At 39.4% G+C, this 19,395-nt stretch overlaps 1 protein-coding gene across 1 annotated transcript in view; it reads left to right on the plus strand.

Moving 5' to 3' along the window:
• The first annotated feature begins 1,225 nt into the window (after positions 1–1,225).
• LOC120631726 (uncharacterized protein K02A2.6-like) overlaps positions 1,226–19,395 on the plus strand; it is a 38,295-nt gene continuing 20,125 nt past the window's right edge. Inside the window, exons 1-2 of the mRNA XM_039901407.1 lie at positions 1,226–3,943; positions 4,078–5,167. Of these exons, the coding sequence (XP_039757341.1) occupies positions 1,226–3,943; positions 4,078–5,167 (3,808 nt within the window). The remainder of the gene's footprint in view (positions 3,944–4,077; positions 5,168–19,395) is intronic.

Genomic DNA, 19,395 nt, shown 5'->3' on the forward strand with positions numbered 1-19,395 from the left:
TCACAACGCACAATTGTTTAATCTAATTTTAATTATAGATCTATATGCTATCACGTTTGAAGTACAAGAAATTAAACAGTATCTGTTTGATTGGCTATCGCTTATCGGTATGCTTATTGCTAAATGCTAATTTTAAACACGAACTTCCGGAAAGCCTGCTTCTGCCTTACCAAGTTATGTTTGTATGTATCAAACAAAGTGTAGATTATCCAAGTAATCAATTCAGACGCTCCTCCAGACTACGTAACAGAATTACCGACAAAGGGGCTGTCAAAGGATATGTTATTCAATTAATCTAGGTTAGATCGATGTGACATAACCGGATGTTCCATGTGCCTTACTAAAGTAAATATCGTAATTTCACTACGACATTTATAAAAAATATTATGGTTGTTGAAAAGGCGGGAACTTTGGATATAACCATGTGAGATTCCAATTCCACATCGTTATATCACAAACCTACGCACGTTTCGCTCCGAAACCGGAGCATCATCAGGAGGTGTTGACTTTACAATTAATTGTTAAGTGCTATAGCAAATTAAGCTTAATTTTCATAATATACTAGCTGTTGCCCGCGACTTCGTCTGCGTTTGATTTTGTTTTTAAAGTATTCAGTATCGCTAAGCCTTAAATGATTATAGTAGTATCTATATATATATAACATGTGACTGTCAATTAATTATAGACAAATAATTTGCAATAAAATAAAATTGCGACTATAATTAAAGATCTAAGCTATCCTATCTCTTAAGTTGGACCAGACTGCTCACGGTGTGCCCATTTAATTCAAAATCGGTTAAGTAGTTTAGGAGTCCATCGCGGACAAACATCGTGACAGGAGATTTATATATATTAAGATTATGGATTTTCGCAAAGTTAAGCCTGCTTCCTTTTTTCATGCCAAAGGCTATGTGCATGCCAAATTTCATCCAAATTTGCTGAGTCGTAATTAATTGCAATTTTCGACATTGAGTTACAAACATCCACACTTCCTCATATATAATATTAGTAGGATAAGACCATATCTCTCGTTGCGCCAAGGAGGTCGACACAAAGTGATGTGTATGAAATATGTAGGTAGTTTTGTAATGACTGCACCATGTGGGTATGTCAGTATAAGTGACCAATAAATCAGTTCAGTATCTGGATCTCGTGGTTTTAATACACAACATTGGCGACGAGTGTCTAATAATTCGGAAATCCACGTTAAATTGTTAAAATAACAATGCCACTCGGTAAAGTGGAGAGTTTTCATGTCGGTACACAAGATTGGGACGCGTACGTGCGGCGCGTTATACAATTTATCGCGCTAAACAACATCGAACGTAACCTACACGTGGCCACGTTGGTCACTTTAGTTGGTGCGGATTGTTACGCGTTAATGTGTGATTTGTGTTCTCCTGTGCATCCTGAAGATAAAACATTCGACGAGTTAGTAAAGTTAGTAAAAGATCATTTGGAACCCGAGCAATCCGAGATAGCTGAAAGACATATTTTCCGGCAGAGAAAGCAACAGCAAGGCGAAGGCGTCAAAGTTTACCTACAGAATTTAAAACATCTCGCTAAGACGTGCAGTTTCGGGGCACAGCTTGAAATTAATCTAAGAGATCAGTTTGTCTCGGGATTAATCAGCGAGGAGATGCGTTCGAGGCTTTTTGCGGAAAAGAATATTGATTATCGTCGCGCGGTGGAGTTAGCGTTGGCGCTGGAGGCGGCGGAGCGGCATGCGACCACGGCATGCGCTACGGTCGCTCCGGGCGCGCGCGCACTCTCGGACGGCGCGTTCAACGACGACGGCCTACACCGGGTGGGCCCCGTGCGCGGCTCGCAGGTGGCGGGCGGCGGCAGCGGCAACGGCGTGGCGGGCCGTCGGGCCTGTGCGCGCTGCGGCAAGGGTCATCCGGGGAGGTGTCGCTATCGATATCATTCATGTGATTTGTGCGGCCAAAAAGGCCATTTAAAGGCAATGTGTGAAATGCAAAAAAGAAGTGAAGTGAGTGCGAGAGTAAAACAAAATAGAGGTCAGATTTATTTTAATAATTCCACTTCCGAAAGCGAGAATGATTGTCACTTTTATAATATAATTAGCGGTGGAGATGAGGGCCCCTATTATGCTCTTTTGAATATTAACAACGCAAGCCACAAATTTGAAATTGATACGGGCAGCAAAATTTCAGCCATATCGCAACAATACTACAACAAATTCTTTAGTATTTTTCCCATTCAAAGTAAAACTTTAATATTAAAGTCTTACACTGGTGATATTATAGAGACGATCGGTTACATTTTAGTCGATGTGGTATGCGGTACCAAATCTGCCAAATTAAAGTTGCACGTTGTACCAAATGGGGGCCCTCCTCTCATGGGCAGAGCTTGGATAAAAGAATTAAAGTTATCTGTTATTCAATGTCATAATTTGTGTAGTGAAGACTCTATTGCTCTTAGCCTAAAAGAGGAATATCCCGAAGTGTTTGCGGAGGGGCTAGGCACTTTTAAATCGCGATTCCGTTTGCGTTTAAAAGACGACACGCCTGTGTTTGTTAAGGCGCGTGCGCTGCCGCTAGCACTTCGGGAGCCGGTTGCGCGCGAACTCGATCGCTTACAGCGGGAGGGTGTTATTTACAAAGTAGACAGATCTGACTACGGGACACCTATAGTCCCGGTTGTCAAATCAAATGGTTCGATTCGTATTTGTGGTGATTATAAAATCACTTTAAATCCGCGTCTTAAAGATTTTCATTACCCGCTGCCTCGGATCGAGGACCTATTCGCCGCACTGGGTGGAGGTGAGCAGTACACTAAGCTCGATCTGTCTAATGCTTTTCAGCAGTGTGTTCTAGAAGACGAATCACAACCGATGACGGCAATCACGACTCACATGGGCACTTTTGTTTATAGGCGCGTTCCTTTTGGCATCAAATGTATACCTGAAAATTTTCAGAAAATTATGGAAGAAACGTTGAGCGGATTGCCCTCAACGGCAGTATTTGCTGACGATATTTGTGTAACGGGTAAAGATAAAAGCACACATTTAAGTAATTTAAAGGCGGTGTTACAACGACTGAAAGAAAATGGTTTAAGAATAAATTGGTCTAAATGTAAATTTTTTAAAGACAGCGTTACTTATTTGGGCTATAAAATAGATAAATTCGGTTTGCATACAGACGATAAAAAAATTGAAGCTATTGTTGCAGCACCGCCTCCAACTAATGTATCACAATTAAAAAGCTTCATGGGCTTAGTTAACTTTTATGCAAAGTTTTGTAAAAATATGAGTGATATTTTAAATCCGATGTATAACCTTTTAAAAAAAAATGTAAAGTGGAATTGGGATGAAAAGTGTATGAACGCCTTTATTAAGATAAAAAAGGTATTGAGTAGTTCCCCGGTGCTGGCGCATTACGACCCGAACCTGCCGCTCATACTGGCGGTCGACAGTAGCCCGTACGGCTTGGGCGCAGTGCTGCTGCAGCGCGGCGCGGACGGCGCCGAGCGGCCGGTGTGCTGCGCGTCCCGCACGCTCGCGCCCGCGGAGCGCAACTATGCGCAAATAGATAAGGAAGCGCTCGCCATTGTGTTCGGTGTGACGAAACACCACCAGTACCTATACGGGCGGCATTTCATTTTGCGCAGCGATCACCGCGCTCTGAGTTACATATTTGGGAAGAATCGGGGCATCCCGTTGACTGCGGCGAGTCGCTTACAGAGATACGCGGTCAAATTATGTGCGTACGATTTCGAAATTGAGTTCGTTAGGTCTATTGAAAACTGCCAGGCCGATGCGCTCTCTCGACTCCCCTTGAGCTCGACAAGCGGTCGAGTCAAGAGCGAGACGGAAAGATGTAGCTATCTTAATTTTATTCAAGAAAATTTTCCTGTCAGTTTTAAAGAAATCAAGACTGAGATCGCGAAAGATCCTTTATTAAGTAGAATCTACGGCTACGTAATGTTCGGTTGGCCGACTAAAGTTACATCTGAATTGGAAAAACCTTATTTTAATAGAAAAGATAATTTATATATCGATCAAGTTTGTTTTTTTGGGGGTATAGAATGATAATTCCTAAAAAGTTACGCCAGATGGTACTAAAAGAGATACACGACGGACATCCCGGTATAGTTAAAATGAAACAAATCGCTCGTAACTATGTGTACTGGGACGGCTTAGACGCCGACATTGAGCGCGTGTCGGCGCAGTGCACGGCGTGCGTGTCGCAGCGCCCCGCGCCGCCCGCCGCGCCGCTGCACTCGTGGCCCTGGCCCGCCGAGCCGTGGTCGCGTTTGAATATCGACTTCTTGGGACCGTTCAATAACACGTATTACTTAGTTATCGTAGATGCTCATTCCAAATGGATCGAGGTCGAAAAGTTGCAGACCATATCCGCAGCAGTCGTTATAGGTCGTTTGAGGCAACTATTCGCTAGGTTCGGGCTCCCAAAAATTATACAAAGTGACAATGGCCCGCCGATGTCGTCAGCGGAGTTCGGTTTGTATCTTAAACAAAACGGTATCAAACATAACCTCATAGCCCCATATCACCCTAGTAGTAACGGGGCCGCTGAAAATTCGGTACGTACTATAAAAAGAGTTCTTAAAAAAGCTGTTGTTGAGAAAATGGATGACTTAACTGCGCTCAGTAGATTTCTTTTTACGTATCGAAATACGGAGCACAGCACCACGGGGCGAGAGCCCGCCGTGGCTATGTTCGGTCGGCGGCTGCGCGGCCGCCTCGACCTACTGCGGCCCGACGCCGCCGAGCGCGTGCGCGCCGCGCAGCAGGCGGCCGAGCGCCGCACCGCGCCGCCGCACGCGTTGCGCGAGGCGCGGCCCGGCGACGCGGTGCTCATACGGGATTATGCTAGAAATAGTTCTAAATGGGCGGAGGGTGAAGTACTAGAGCGTAAAAGTCCTGTGTCCTATGTAGTTAAGGCTAAGGATGGCCGGATACAGAAACGCCATATCGATCAAATCCTAACAGACAAACGCAAGTCTCGGCATTCGCTAGCTCTAGTGGCTCCTATTGGTGAAGATACTCCCAGCTCAATGACTAATAAGCCTGTGGAAACAGAACAATTGGAAGTTGGTTTGGCTGATATTGGAGGAGGTTTAGTTTCTAATAGTGTGGAATGTGAAGAAACTAAACTTCCTGGGCTGGAAGAAACTGAGGATAGTATGCGTCCGCGTCGGGAAGCTGCACTAGAATGTGTTAAAAAGATAAAAAGAAAAGAGTAGCTTCTATTATGTTATTATAATGTCTAGTAGACTATGATAGAAATCTAATTGTGTTATTTGTATACCTATTCCGTATTGTGTACCGTATAATCACTTACTAATCAAAATTATGTGTATCTAATAATCATAATGTTAGTCTAAGTAATCATCATGTATATTATTTATATAAGATCATGTATATTATTTATATAAGAGGGGGACAATGATGTGTATGAAATATGTAGGTAGTTTTGTAATGACTGCACCATGTGGGTATGTCAGTATAAGTGACCAATAAATCAGTTCAGTATCTGGATCTCGTGGTTTTAATACACAACGTACGTGGTTTCTGAATACGGAAGCTGAACTAGTACTTGTAAACGTATTTGAATAATGCATGTTTTGAAGCTCAAAGGGAGCAATCAAAGTGTCGTGTTATTCAATTAGACATTGCTGAGACGGCAGGAGGGTCCCCCTACAGCCGCAGACCGCAACGTCCTGTGTTTTATGTCTTCCCATACAAATGGAATTGTTATTGACGATGGACTCAATACAATAAGTTGAAAAAAAAATACAAAACAACTTCACTGAGAAATTTTATTGCGGATACATCGATATCGATAGATATGAGTACAATTGATATTTATTTATTTATTTATTTATAAAGGACAACCAACAGTAGATACATTAAAACTTGCTTTTTTTTTTTTGGAATGAGTCACATAGTAAATGTTCAACTATTTACAGGTTATCACAGCATGCATTAAAATGTAAAAAAGTCATTCTTATAAATTATTTACAATTAATTATTAGTCAGTTAATATAAACCTTTAAAAGTATAAATATTTAAAGCTAAATTACAATAAATTAACTTAATCAATTATTAGGAGACAAATATGTTATATCAATCTAAATATTACTGGCCCACAGATACTACAGGTCACGAGTATCTGCCACAATAAGAAGCGTTCAGGCTGTACTGTACTGTACGAAGTTTTTTTTACAAGCTAGTCCTTGACTGCAATCTCACCTGAGTAAGTGATGATGCAGTCTAAGATGATAGCGGGCTAAACTGTTGGAGAGTATGGTAGTCATACTCCTAATTGGTTTCTACGCGACATAGCACCGGAATACTAAATCGTTTAGCACACGCCTTTGTCGTTAGGGTGGTTACAAGCCACGGTCAAAACCAGACCAGACTAGAGAAAATTCAGAAATTATATATAGAACCCTGGACGCCCTACTTAACTTCACAGCGCTCACCGTTGCGCCAGCGAGGTCATCGAAAGTCCTACTCGCTGGGCTATCACTATTTCAGAAACATTAGTTTTAGAATAAGTCTGTGAAGTAAAACTTTTCTCCTCGCTTTACTAACATCTCAGCTCATTGAAAGTATTTGATTGCTAAATATCATAACACCTCCTTGAAATGTCCTCATAAACATACCTAAAATAAATTCCCGTTATATTACGTTGACAGCTAAAAGTATTCTAAAATGCGAGTTCAAAGCACCCATTTCTCATTAACCTCATAACATACATAGAAGTGTAATGATTTTTTTCTAACGTTAAAATAATAGCATCCTACGTCTTCCGCTTCGTCCCAATATACTCGTAATAAGAACTTTTTAATTCAAACATATCCGCTCAGTACTTGGTGACAGTTAAGAATTAGGGTTCCGTGGAATGTCATCATCCACAATAACCCCCTTTGAGGAACTTTTTACCATGGAACCGTGAGGCACCGTAAGTTCGAAGTTCCTCGGCTCTGAGCCGCTTGGACGGCTGCGGCCAGCGGCTACCTGCGACGCGCTTAATGTCGTCTGTCCACCTCGTTGGGGGTCGACCAACAATTCGCTTACCAGTTCAGGGCTGCCATTCCAGCACCTTGGGGTGTAAGTGGGCGTGGCTAGTACCAGTCAGCCTCCCAAATTGCCAATTGCCAACCTCACCTGCACGTGGTGCACCCTGCCGTCTAACCGACGAGGCTCTGGCGACCGACAAGTGTTGGTATAACCACTTCGAATTGGCTAGGCTGAACAAATGGTACAGACCGGTGTCGGGCAGCAGCGACGCCGGGGCGATCAGTCTAGCCCTGCGCTGACCAACCCGCCTGCCCAGCGTGGTCATTATCGTTCATAACTTTAATGGGAAGGAGAAAAAAACAGCCCCTAGTTCCCGGCGGCCCCGCTATTCCTGGCTCTGGCAGCAGTTATGGTAACGGCGGGTCGTTAAGAATCTCCGGAATCTAATATACATTAAAAAAAGGATTTGCTTGTCACCAAGCTGCGCTGATGACCAAGGTCTTCAAACACATCGTTTCGAACTTCGAAGCCGCTAGTATCCATATAATATATGAATAAAAAAAAACAGGGGTAAACTTCTCCAATACCCTGTTGCTTTAGCTATTGTTTGCTTTAGCAGGTGGACACGCTACTTAAATCCCTGACATAATCGTCTCCTGCCTTCGGTGAGTATCACCTGCCTCCCCTGCAGGTTTAAGTTCACGATATTAGGATTAGGTTTAAAGACATTTATTCCCATAAACAGACCTAAGTCACTTACTTACATAGGAAACTTAATTTTCTATAATAAATTAATACACTTCGCCATTAGACTCAACTAAATTCAATTTTACTATTATCTACTCATTCAATGTATTCGTCTTTAAATTTATTGGTATTACTTAATATATAAGAAGCTTCATGGTCGTCGGCAGCGTATTCACACTGAGGAATCTCATTCCTCATGGTGTGATATTACTGTTGGCGTACCTCAAGGCGGCGTGCTATCTCCATTACTCTTTTCTATTTTCATCAACTCCATTACTCGGAATATATCTTCTCTCTACCATATGTATGCTGACGATGTCCAAATTTACACCCAGTCAACCTTTGATAATCTTCCAATCGCAATAGCTAGCATTAACAAAGACTTGCGCGTTATTTCAAATTGGAGTAAAGCGCATGGCCTTAACGTTAATCCAAAAAAAACTCAAGCTATTGTTATTGGCAGTCGAAGGCAGATTTCAAGGATTGACTGGTTTTCCCTCCCCTCCATTGAGTTTGATAGTGTCACAGTCCCATACTGTGAAAATGTAAAGAACTTGGGCATTTATCTTGACCGAACCTTAAGTTGGACGTACCATATTAAAGAGATCAGCAGAAAGACATTTGCAGCTCTAGGCTCTTTGCGTCGTCTTCAGTATTTACTTCCTATACCTACCAAAATTATGCTCGCACAGACTCTACTCCTTCCCATTCTTGACTACGCTGACGCAAGCTATGTTAACTTAACTGAAGATCAGTTAAATAAACTTGAGAGACTCCAGAATTCTAGCATTCGTTTCATATTTGGGTTGCGCAAATATGATCATATTTCTCAATTTCGGTCTCGTCTCAAGTGGTTACCTATCAGACTTCGCCGGAATTTGCACATTGTTTCTATTCTGTACTGTGTTTTATTTCATCCTTCTACTCCTCTTTACCTGAAAGAGAGGTTTCAATTTGTAGGACTCCCAGACGAACTTCGTTCTACGAGGAAGTTAGTCTTGAAGGTGCCTGGTCACAAATCCTCCTTCTTCAACGGATCATTTACGGTTCAGGCTATTAAAATATGGAACGCCTTGCCGTTAGATATCCGTGAGGCACAATCGATTGGGACCTTCAAGAAACTAGTGAAGGATCATTATTTGTCTCTTTCAGCCGAACAACGCTGAAGCGAATCATTTTATGTGTGTAATTTGAATTATTTATGTATTTCATACTAATTGGGGATGTTATATGTAATATATTTATGTTATATATTTTATTTGTATTTATATGTAATATATTTATATATATATATATATATTATAGTTATATTTATATATATATTTATATTTCATTTATATTTATATATTTGTATCATTTTTAAATCTTATTTATTGCACCACCTACCTCTTTTCTATGTTTTTTCCTTTTACGCCATTGGTTGCCTGGAAGAAATCGCTATGTAGCGATAAGGCCACCAAATTGTACTCTCTTGATTTGTATTTATATCTTTGTAACTACTTTTTGTTTCTTTGGTGTACAATAAAAGTGTATTCATTCATTCATTCATTCATATAAGAAGCTAATTTAGTTTTGAATACATTGAATGAGTTTACATTTTTTATAAGTATAGGTATTTTATTATAAAATTTGGCGCCTTCAAAGGTAAGTGATTTCTTACCATAATTTGTTCTTTTCTAGGTAAGGTAAGGAAACTGGCTCGACGAGTTTTATTTTTCTTTTTTGTGAAAGTGATATTAGTGTGGATTGTTTTGTTTATTGATTTTCTAATAAAGGTGCACGTGCTACATATATATAATTGATGAATGTTCATTATTTCAGTATCACTATAGATTTTTTTGGTGGAAGTTCGAAAAGGATATTGGAAAAGAGTTTTTAGTATTTTATTTTGAGCAGTTTGCAGATGAGCTAATCTTGTTTTGGTGGCACTTCCCCAGACTTCAATCAGGTAAATTAAATGTGGTTTAATGAGGGTATTGTTATACACAGTATAACGTAGCAATATTAGTTATAAACAATATAAAAAAATGACATTCCAAAGTTAAGCCACAGTCCTAACCACTAGACTATTACTCCTTTTAACCGACTTACAAAAAAGGAGGATGTTATCAATTCAGTTTTATTTTTGTCTCATAATATTATCACTAACTTATTTTACAGAAACAAATGTTGTATTATAGTCAGGTTTAGAAAACATTTCGCAGTCAGTAAAAGTAATGCACGGAACCTATAGTTAGATTTGCAAGAAGTGCTGTATAGAAAGTGCGTGGGAACGAGCCACTTAAGGCCCGTTCACATTGTTTCACTTCCTGCGCGCCGTGTATTATTGTATCCGCTCTACACTTTTACGAATATCAGCTGTACCTAAATAGGTATTTTAGTGTTTTGGGGACCTTCCGGACGCTGGTGAGCGCTGCGGTCTTATAAGTGGGAGGGCATCGCTAATGCAAAGGACTCCGCCAGTGAGGAGTTTCTGTCAACCCTCAACAGGAATCCATGGACCCGGCCATACCGCATCGTCAGAGGTAAGATGCGGAGTGCCCCTCCCATAAACTCCATGGAGCCGGAGCTACTTAATCGTGTGGTCTCTGGACTCTTTCCTCAACTACCAGCTTTCACTCCCCCGATTGTGACGCTTATACTGGGGAACGAGAAGAGTCGGTGGAAGCCCCTCCAGTCACAGAGAATGAATTAGGAGAGGCGTGGAACCACCTGTCCACCTGGACTGGATGGAGTCCAGGGAAGAATCCTAACGCTGGCCTTGGGCCACCTTGGGGGCCACTTTAAGCAGTTATTTAATGACTGCCTGGACAGCCAACAGCCCTCTTTGCAGAGCATGCATGGAGGTAGATAAAACACCTACGCACGTGATGCTGGAGTGACAGAGCAACGCGAGATCTACCTGGGATCACCAGCCACTAACCCAGAAGTCCTCAGCAACCTGGGCAGTTTGCTGGGAAATTTCTACGTACAACAAGCGAAGCGCTTACGTGCGGAAACTGCCCAGAGAGAAGAAGAAGAAGAAGGTTGTCCTCAAATCACTTGGGGGAAATGTCAAATATATATATAATAATATTTTATTAATAAAATAATAATATTTTATTTTAATTGGGAAATCTACAGTTGTATTTACAAGATAGTTAAAAAATTGGTCGACTTAAAACTTATGAACAAGTTATCACAGATAAGTCAATAAACAGTTTTTTTGGGTTGCAACCCAGCAAAAATGCAGCATACTATATCTAAAAATCAAGTTTACCTAACATGAAACGGTTTATCGGTATATAACGGTAATAGGTTGCGACGTACATTATTCATATTACCATAAAATAATTCGATTCGAGGGTCATAATAAACATAATTAAGAAGGCGAGAAACACGGATAACAAAAAAAGGGTGTGTCAGCTCCGACGCACGACTGGAGTTTACTCCTTAAGTACGATTGTCGAAACATACACAAAAAACGAGTTTATTTAGCTGAATAAAGATTAATACCATATGAAAGGGTAAATTAAAAATCCTGTGCAATTTATTCACACACGGCGAAAGTGTAACTTCATAAAGTAGCCTACGGGAGATTGAGGTGGATGTAGAGTATCAGAACTATTAGGGTAAATGTAATGTTTATTATTTAGTTACCATGGTAACAAGAATAGGAAAAAAAATGTATAATGTTTTCTATCTCACTCTGTCCCATATATTTATGTGATTGTTTCTTTACCTAGATAATATTCGGTTTCCTTGGTAACTTAAATATGAAAAATGTCTGCGAAAGGCACTAGAATCTGTATGGTGTTATTTATTCTTTCTTCAATCCTTATACTTATAGATGTTGACAATTATTTATTGTAAAGTCAACATCTCCTGACCAGTCAGGTTTTAGACCGAAACGTGCGTAGAGGGTACATTGCCGAAGATCTGTTTGGTGTGGAGTAGGGATTGAATAAATTATAAATAACACCATACTAATTCTCCGGCCTTTCGTGGTGTACAGCCAGTTAAGCATAATTTTCATAATTTAAACCATCTCTCAATTCGGCTACATTCATTTGAACGGTAGAGAAGTTATTATTTGTCAAGGCTAAGTACATCTTTATAACGCTTTCATCTATTTTTAGGCTGTCAGAGATTAGGCCGAAAGAAACTTCGGTCGAGTGATGTTTCAAAGTGCAAGAGCACTTTGAAACATCACATCATAAAGGGATTTTAGAAAGGTTCGCTGAGACTGTTTGCGTGTTTTACTCAGTGTATGAACAGTTAGTTAAAATCATCCTGGCCCCTTTTTCAATTTTACTTTAATTCTTTAGTGACAGCCGACTGGCGCAGTGGGCACCGACCCTGCTTTCTGATTCCAAGGCTCAGGTTCGATTCCCACAACTGAAAATGTTTGTGTGTCAATGTTTTTCAATGTCTGGGTGTTTATCTGTTAATTATAAGTACTTACTCGTATGTACTCGTTTATCTATACATATAATAAAACTGTAACTGGAAGATTTCTGTACATTTAATATATTTTGACCGGGGATGCTTTATAATCGATACTGAGTCAAATCAGATTTTTATTTCATTTTTGTCTGTCTGTCTGTTTGTCTTTCCGCGCATCACGCGAATAATTTGGGATTTAAATAAAATTTGGTATAGTGGTAGCTGATATTCCGGGTCAACATATAGGATACCTTTTATCCCGATAAACATTAGGTTTCCTCCGGGAAACGGGATGAAAAATTTAATCAATTTTACTTCATAGCTCCGTTAAATTTGAACCGATTTTATTAATTATCTTTTTACTTTAAAGTGTATACTGTAAAGCATGTAGTGTCTAATTTTAATGAAGATCTGATAAATATTGTCTATTGTCTGAGATAAAGGACTGGATTTTTTTTTGCGTATTTATTTCCCCGAAATGTGACGTAAATATAAATATATAAATTTTATAATTTTGAACCTGCCATAAGGTTGACACTGAAAAGACAGAACTTCAATAAATAATGTGTTAAATAAAAACTTTTCAAACCTTTGAGTATTTTGAAGTCGGGTAGGTAATTTACCCGTTTCCATTAAAGTCGTTTTAATATTTGCATCCACTTTTAAATAAAGTTTACTTTCGCCATTATGGCTTTGGAAGACGAAAACTTGAATTTATGTTTAAATCAAAGGAGATTGCTTACTTAGCAGTTTGTTGGGAAAAATATTTTTCCCTTTTCTTTTAGTTTCCTTTAATATAAATGTGAAGCGGGCACTTGTACAAGATCGCAATCGTGAAGTCGTTTTCGAGTATCGACATACATGAAAATCAGAGTAATAAATCTTATTACTATTAATTTACAGCTTAAATTTGCCTAAAATAAATAACCTAGGGCTTTTGGAAGAACAGAACAATATAAAAATCACGACTTTTTTGTTCTTAACTTTAATAAACTAGCGACCAATATCTCACCTGATGGAAAGTGTAGATGTGGCTTAAGATGGAATGCGCTTGCCTAGATGCCTATTCTCTCTTGTTGTTTGTGTATATTGACTCTTATAATGAGTGACATTAAGAACATTTTTGTTTGACGATGTGGAGTTTAATACGAGAAAACCACTATTCGATTGCGATCAAGCAAATTTTGTATTAAGGCTATGTTAAGTGATTACCACCCACAAATATCTAAAACACCAGAGGAACTGCCAGTGCGTTGCCAGTTTTTGCGCCATTGTTTTTGACCCTTGAATTACCCCATATTTAGACTTAGTTATACCGCGGGAGGAAATTGTAATTAATTCATAAAAAAAAATATTTACGCATAGCTAACAAAACAATGGTGCGAATTAGAGAATACAATGGAAAAAAGTGTGAAAGCAATTCCATAAGAAGCTGCAGTATGGAGCAGCTAACTGTAACAAATTTTTCCATAAACGCTAGGTGCCTATGTTAAACTTTTTGCTATGGGAATTAACAGGTATTTACTTACTTTATTATTGATTTACCGCTATCCAGTAGATACCGTTCTTTTTTAATACTTCGTTACACATTATCATATCAACCCATTACCGGCCCACTACTGGGCACGGATCTCCACCCACAATAAGAAGGGGTTAAGGGCGTGGTGGACATCACATACCGTTAAGAACATTATGGAGAACTTCCAGGTTTCCTCACGATGTCCATAACAAATAATGTATATAACATAACATAACAAATAATATAGGCTGGTCTGGTGGGAGACTTCGGCTGCGGCTAGGGTGGTAACGAGACGTTTTGCAAAGCCTTTTAGTGTTGCGGTACGATATCGCATACAAACTGATTATAGGTTTAATGTGATTGCAATAGCATGGCGTTCTGGCAGAAAACTCTTTTCAGAGCATTCTGCCAGAACTTTTACACATCTCAACTTTGGTGTAAATACACTAGACGTGCGTACAGTGCTATCAGGATCCAGTATAATGATGCTTACCGCATTCTGATGAAGCTACCGAGATTTTGTAGTGTTGTAGTGCTTCAAATATGCTCGCCTCTGCAAGACTGCCCGACTTCTTTGCCTTAACACGTTCCAGAATAGCTTCCTTTTGGGAACGATTACGTCACTCTAATAATGAGATTCTCCGGGCAATGTACGAGCACTTGGATGTCGCCTTCTTCCGGCATTGGTTGAAACAACATCGCAGTGCGAATCGGAAATAAACTTTTTTTTTTTCAATTTTAATTATTTTATTTCTTAGTTTTTGAAATTCGGATTATTCGGATATTTATTTAAATTTAAATTTTTACTATTGTTTTTAATCTTTTTTTTGTATTATATTCATAGTATTTTTTTTATTTTTGTTTTAATTTTTGTCATATGGGTATTTGGCCTGATTTAAAAGCATTTATTATCTTAGACTGCATCACTACTTAACACTAGTAGTGGTTGCATGCTAGGGATGTACATATTGTTATAAGGTGTATACACATATTTTCCTATGTTGTGTTTACTTTTAAGGACTTCACTTATATAGCAAACTGGCTATGACCTGACGAAATGAAGATTAAAACGATGTTTATAAAAACACCTTTGTAAATAATGTATTATAGTGAGAAAATAAAAAAATATCCATAATTTGTCGCGAACTTTCTTTAAGATCTTGTAAAGTTATTATTTTTAATTTTATTTTACGAAACTTTAACCGCTTACGCGGCGCACACAGCGGAAACCCTTAAAAGGAAAAAAACTACTGTCATAGGTCAAATTCTGTACATGTTTGTTTAATCATACATACATAAATTATTATTTTAATATATAACCTTACTAGCTGTTGCCCGCGACTTTGTCTGCGTTTGATTTTGTTTTTGATGTGGCATTAAATTTGTTGTAGATCTAAAAAAAATTCAAGTATTCAGTGTCGCTAAACCTTAAAGGGGTTCGCTGCTGTCCGCTGAGGAGTTCTGTCCTCTATCTCCAACCACAGTTTGGACAATATTAAACACATATTATAACCTCTATAGTAAAAAAATAATTATTTAAATGGGTTATAATTTGTCGGAGTTATGGTGTAAAATCGTCAAACACTTATCCCCTCTCCCAAAGGAACCGAGCTTAATTTCAGGATAAAAAGTATCCTATATTACTTCTAACACTTCCAAGAATATGTGTACAAAGTTTCATGAGGATCGGTTAAGTAGTTTTTGCGTGAAAGCGTAACAAACAAACTTACTTTCACATTTATAATATTAGTAGGGATTATAAAATATAGTCAGTAATATAGATTATTTTACACAGGTTTGTATATTCGGCACTTCCGTCGTCCATTACTATTGAAATAACTTTACCGTTGTTATCAGATTTGTTGAGGTAGGTGTAGACTATGTAGCAGTACGCTGCGTGCCGAAATTTATGCGGACGAAGTTGCAGGGCACATCTAGTTATAAATATATTGCGAAGCTACTGTAAGTATACCAATTTGTTCAAACTTTCCACGAAGCGATTCGCGTGAACCAAGTCTATAAATCCATTGTACAGCTCATTTTTGGATTACAAATATACTTTCAATAACAAACTTGAAGTGAAATAAAAAAAACTGCCTTTCTTGGTTATAGAACAAAGTATGACGTAGGTTTTGAGCTTTTGAAACACTTGGGCATAAGTTGAATCCGGCGTGTATAATAAAGTGATTCACCGTGGGCCGTAACTAAAGGTATTATCCCCGTAGTTAGTCGCTGCCGTCGAGGGACAATTATAGCCCATTTCATTCACAAAACTGCGTCCAGCACGCCACCGCTCCGTGCGCGTAGGCTCTATGCATTAAAGAACACTGTACATTTGACTTTACCCCCGTCCGATGGGAAGTTTCGTCTGTGGCTAGTCGATCCCTGGCACGAGAAATATGCGAATTAATCATTTCTCAGCAGTACCAGTATCCAGGGGCTTGAAGAAAACGCAATGCCGTGAAGAGGGCTACGAGTGTTAAAGCAGTGGGCTCTTTTGAATAATATCTATTGTAAAAGCCCCCTTACAAATTGGTGTAAGCATTTAAAATGAGAGCCGGTTTCGCCTGAGATTCAATCTTAATTTAATGGCTACGAGATAATTGCTGCGTTTTTACGTTTTTTACGCCCGAACTAGAGCGATTTAACCCCGGCCCCGAACGCTACGACCTTGCATAGACATTCCTTTAGGCCTTTTTTAATCTCTCATAATCATACGTCTTCACTTAAACTTTCTTTATTGGGGCCCACAGGTGCGCTTTCGTCTTATCTTACGACTTCTAAATCAAAACTGATTCTTCTTAACTACCAACGCTTAAAGAGGGGTGCTATGAGTTGTACAACTTTGTTTGTTTAAGTCATAAGCTCTTTTGTGTGTTTATTCTATAAGTACTATTGAAACCGGAAGCGTATGTCTGTTATTAGTAACTTTATCACCGGTTGGGATGATTGAATTAGCGTCTACCGAGAAGAATTCGACAGATCTTTTCATAAACACTCATTTTCTATCTTGATTGAGGGATGATTTCTATTATTATTAGATCGACTGGTTTGGATGCGGTTTTTAGTATTCGTAGGAGTCTACTTTGTGAAGTCTCTCCGACATCCCAACCCTGTAGTCTAATCAAGTCTCCTTACAAGTAACCCTTTCACTTCAATCGTTGCCCGAGCCGAGGTTCGGCCTCGCATTAGGCCGACGATCCCTTCGCTTCTTCGAGCCCTAGGGTTCAAACTCTTCTAAGCAGAGCCCTATTCCGAGGCACGCCAACAAGCATTAGGCTTTTGAAATCATTAGGGTTAATCAGCTACACACAAACCGAAAAAAACAGAATACAGTGTCGTACGAGGCGACTATAGGAATATAACGGAGAACAGGCAGCAAATTCCTCTATAGGCTCTATGCTACCACCATCTACTGCGACCACCAACCCGTCTGCCCAGCGTGGTGATTACGGGCAAGTCCCGTTGGGAGAGGACTTTAGTCCAGCAGTGGGCTACGATAGGCTATTGATAACAATGAGTGTTGAGAGCATAACAGCACACATCAATCGCGAAGGTTCTTAACCATATTTGAGTAAATATATCATCACCATCCCATCACCATTTGACAGCCGGTTGGCACCTTGCTTTCCGCGTCCAAGGCCGTACTAATATTATAAATGCGAAAGTGTGTTTGTTTGTTAACGCTCTAACTAAGAAACCAATTGACTTGATTTTTAGCAGTTCGGTGAAAACAAACGGTTTTGATTTGTTAAAAACCGCAATCATCATCATCATCTTATTTGACAGCCGATTGGCGCAGTTTGCCCTGCTTTCTGAGCTCAGGGCCGTGGGTTGATTCCCACTACTGGAAAAATGTTATCTGTATATTATAAGTATTTATGTGTAAAATATTCATCAGATATCTTAGTACCCATAACACAAGCTACGCTTACTTTGGGGCTAGATGGAGATGTGTGTATTGTCGTAGTATTAAATATACTATCATCATTTATTATCATCATAACTTCAACCGATTGTAGTCTTAAATTTGACATAGGTCTTTTGTAGACAGTTCCAAACTCCACGATCCAGGGCCGCTTATGTTAAGCTTATATATTTATGAGAGCTATGTTAAGAGTATCTCTACGTGATCAGAAATAAGGAAATCCATAGAAGAATCAGAGTTACCGACATAGCTCAGTGGGTATCAGAAATCGATGGACGTTGGAATGTGTCAAGAAAGTGCTGGAATGGCGACACCGCACAGGTAAACGAAGCGTTTCCAAACCAACGCTAGATGTCGTCTGTTCACCAACAGACGACATCTAGCGCGTCGCAGGGAGCCGCTAAACACAAGCGGCACAAAAATGTGGAATTTAGAACTCCCTACAAAAGACTTATGTCCAGCATTGGACGTCTATCGGTTGATGTTAAGATAAATAAATTAATAAAATATACTACGACAATACACACACCGCTATCTAGCGACAAAGTAAGCGTAGCATGTGTTATGGGTACTAAGACGACTGATGAATATTTTTATGAATAATATACATAAATACTTAGAGAATATACATATAAACACCCAGACACTGACAAACATTCATGCTCATCACACAAACATTTTCCGGTTGTTGGAATCGAACCCACGGCCCTGGGCTCAGAAAGCAGGGTTGCTGCAAACTGCGCCAATCAGCCAAATGAGATGATGATGATAATTGCGGTTTTTAACAAATCCGAACCGTTTGTTTTCAACGAACTGCTAAAAATCAAGTCAATTGGTTGCTTAGTTAGAACGTTAAGCAAACAAACACACTTTCGCATTGATAATATTAGTATAGACGGTACGGAACCCTGCGTGCGCGAGTCCGACTCGCACTTGGCCGGTTTTTTTCGCACCGCGAGAAAACGTACTCACTGACGAGGTTATTACGGGTGTAGCGAAAGGTTTAGCCAAATTATAAGCATTACGGTCACGCTACGTAATGAAACGCATGGATTCCGTGATAAGAAACATTTATTGTTATGTTACTTCACGTTGTTAGACGTGTATACAAACCGTGAACCGTGAATGCCTGGCTAGAGCAACATATCAATATTTCGGCTTTGAACTTGAAGACGCGACCTTTTACTAGATTAGATAGATAGATTATTAATATCACTTTTTTGCATAATAATTGATGGATAAAAGCTGATGACCCAAGTTATGGTATGAATGAATGAATGAATACACTTTTATTGTACACCACATAAACATAAAGTAAAATTATAAATAAAAATTTAACAAAAAGTATACAATTTGGCGCCAAATTGTCAAATCTTGTGGTATGTGGAAAAACACTTATAAATGTAGCAACAATTAGCAGAGCATGCCAGAAACTCGTTCTGCAACGTGCTACCCTTTGCTTCAACCTGAGGTCTCATGTGCCTGTAATTACACAAGCACCCACGCATTTCAGAACGGAGCACAGCATTGCAACGATGCTGCTTAGCGTCAGAAATAAGTATTTTGGTAGCACCCAGGCGAGCTCTGTCACAAAAAGCCCCGCTACTATTAAAATTACAACTACAGTCAAAACCGTTTATGGCGACATCGTTTAGAACAACAAACCGGTTAAATTGACCAAAATCAAAGGTCCTGGCTGAATACTATTTGACCGCCTTATCGGAAAACATTGTTTTTTACGACATTGTTTACTACGACATACCG

This window comes from Pararge aegeria, chromosome 18 (genome assembly GCF_905163445.1).
Source record: "Pararge aegeria chromosome 18, ilParAegt1.1, whole genome shotgun sequence".
Lineage (NCBI taxonomy): Eukaryota > Metazoa > Arthropoda > Insecta > Lepidoptera > Nymphalidae > Pararge > Pararge aegeria.